Below are 1,347 nucleotides of genomic sequence, written 5' to 3'. Positions count from 1 at the left end.
TTTGGCGCTCAAAAGAAATTTCAGTTATTGTACTGTTGATATTTGGCTCTGTTGATAATGAGTTTGCTGACCACTGAGCTAGGGCAACATTTAAAACACACACACACGCACACACACATACACATAATCAAAATGAATTATGTTGAATTAAATTGAGAAATAATTGGTTTTTTTCCAGGTTCCAGAAGCCAATGTCCTGGGGCAGGTGGGCCATGGCTACAAGTACGCCATAGGGAGCCTCAATGAAGGGAGAATAGGAATCGCTGCTCAGGTGGGTCGCCTTGTGCCCTGGCACGCTCTCTCCGGGGGGCTGGTCAATGAACAGCTGGAAGGGGAAATGCAATGCAGCCAGCAAGAGGGGAAGCATGCGGACACAAGGGGGCGCCCTCCCTCCAGGCCCACAGGGCTCTGGGCTCCCCATCAGAGATGTCCAACAGTGGGCTCAGGTGGCGGCTTCCTGCTTTCGGAACATGAACGTTTGCCCGATACCTGCATCGATGACGTCCAGGCTGTGTGATAGATGCAGTATTTTATTTTAAATCAAGTCTTTAACGCATGAAATCCATTCTGGAAGAACATTCTAATTTAAGAAGAAGTGATTTTGAACTATGTAGTACAAGTCTCTAATCAATAGATAATGAAATGTTTGTTCTTGGTTTTGCATGTGAAATTCAGGGGATTTGTGTGTGAGACGCTTGAAATACAAGAGCTGCATTGAATAGATATGTGGTGTGAGAACTATTCAGTCATTTATCATATTTGCCCTTTGTCATGCATAGCACATGTTTCTATTAAGTGGTATCAGTTATTTCTTAGATTAAGAAAATGAGTAAAGCCGAAACCGGTTTGGCTCAGTGGATAGAGCGTCAGCCTGCGGACTGAAAGGTCCCAGGTTCGATTCCGGTCAAGGGCATGTACCTGGGTTGCGGGCACATCCCCAGTGGGGGATATGCAGGAGGTGGCTGATCGATGTTTCTCTCTCATCAATGTTTCTGACTATCTCTCTTCCTTCCTCTCTGTAAAAAATCAATAAAATATATTTTTTAAAAAAAAGAAAAGAAAATGTGTAAAGCCTTTGGTTTTATAAATTACATCATTTTTGTAGGATATATTTATTTACTTCTAGTCAGTGAATATCTGTAATTCACAAACAGAAGAGCTTTTAGATTTTAGGGTATTATACAGACTAGCTGTTGGATTGCTCAAATGTTGTGGTATGACTTGAGATTTTTTTCATGGCTGCTAGATTTGCTAACAGAATATTCTTAAATCGTAACGCTTACCTCCCCACAGAACTAGATAACATCTTACTGAAGAGACTGGCTTCTCTTTTTGAGGGTTTCTGCG

The 1,347-nt window shown here is 42.0% G+C and overlaps 1 protein-coding gene across 1 annotated transcript in view; it reads left to right on the top strand.

Annotated features, from left to right (window-relative positions):
- ACADSB (acyl-CoA dehydrogenase, short/branched chain) overlaps positions 1-1,347 on the top strand; it is a 15,871-nt gene that overhangs the window by 4,171 nt on the left and 10,353 nt on the right. The window contains exon 6 of the mRNA XM_015557198.1: positions 179-271. Within this exon, the coding sequence (XP_015412684.1) occupies positions 179-271 (93 nt within the window). The remainder of the gene's footprint in view (positions 1-178; positions 272-1,347) is intronic.

The sequence above is a fragment of the Myotis davidii genome, unplaced genomic scaffold (genome assembly GCF_000327345.1).
Source record: "Myotis davidii unplaced genomic scaffold, ASM32734v1 scaffold72, whole genome shotgun sequence".
Lineage (NCBI taxonomy): Eukaryota > Metazoa > Chordata > Mammalia > Chiroptera > Vespertilionidae > Myotis > Myotis davidii.
This window is presented reverse-complemented; position numbering and strand designations above follow the sequence as displayed.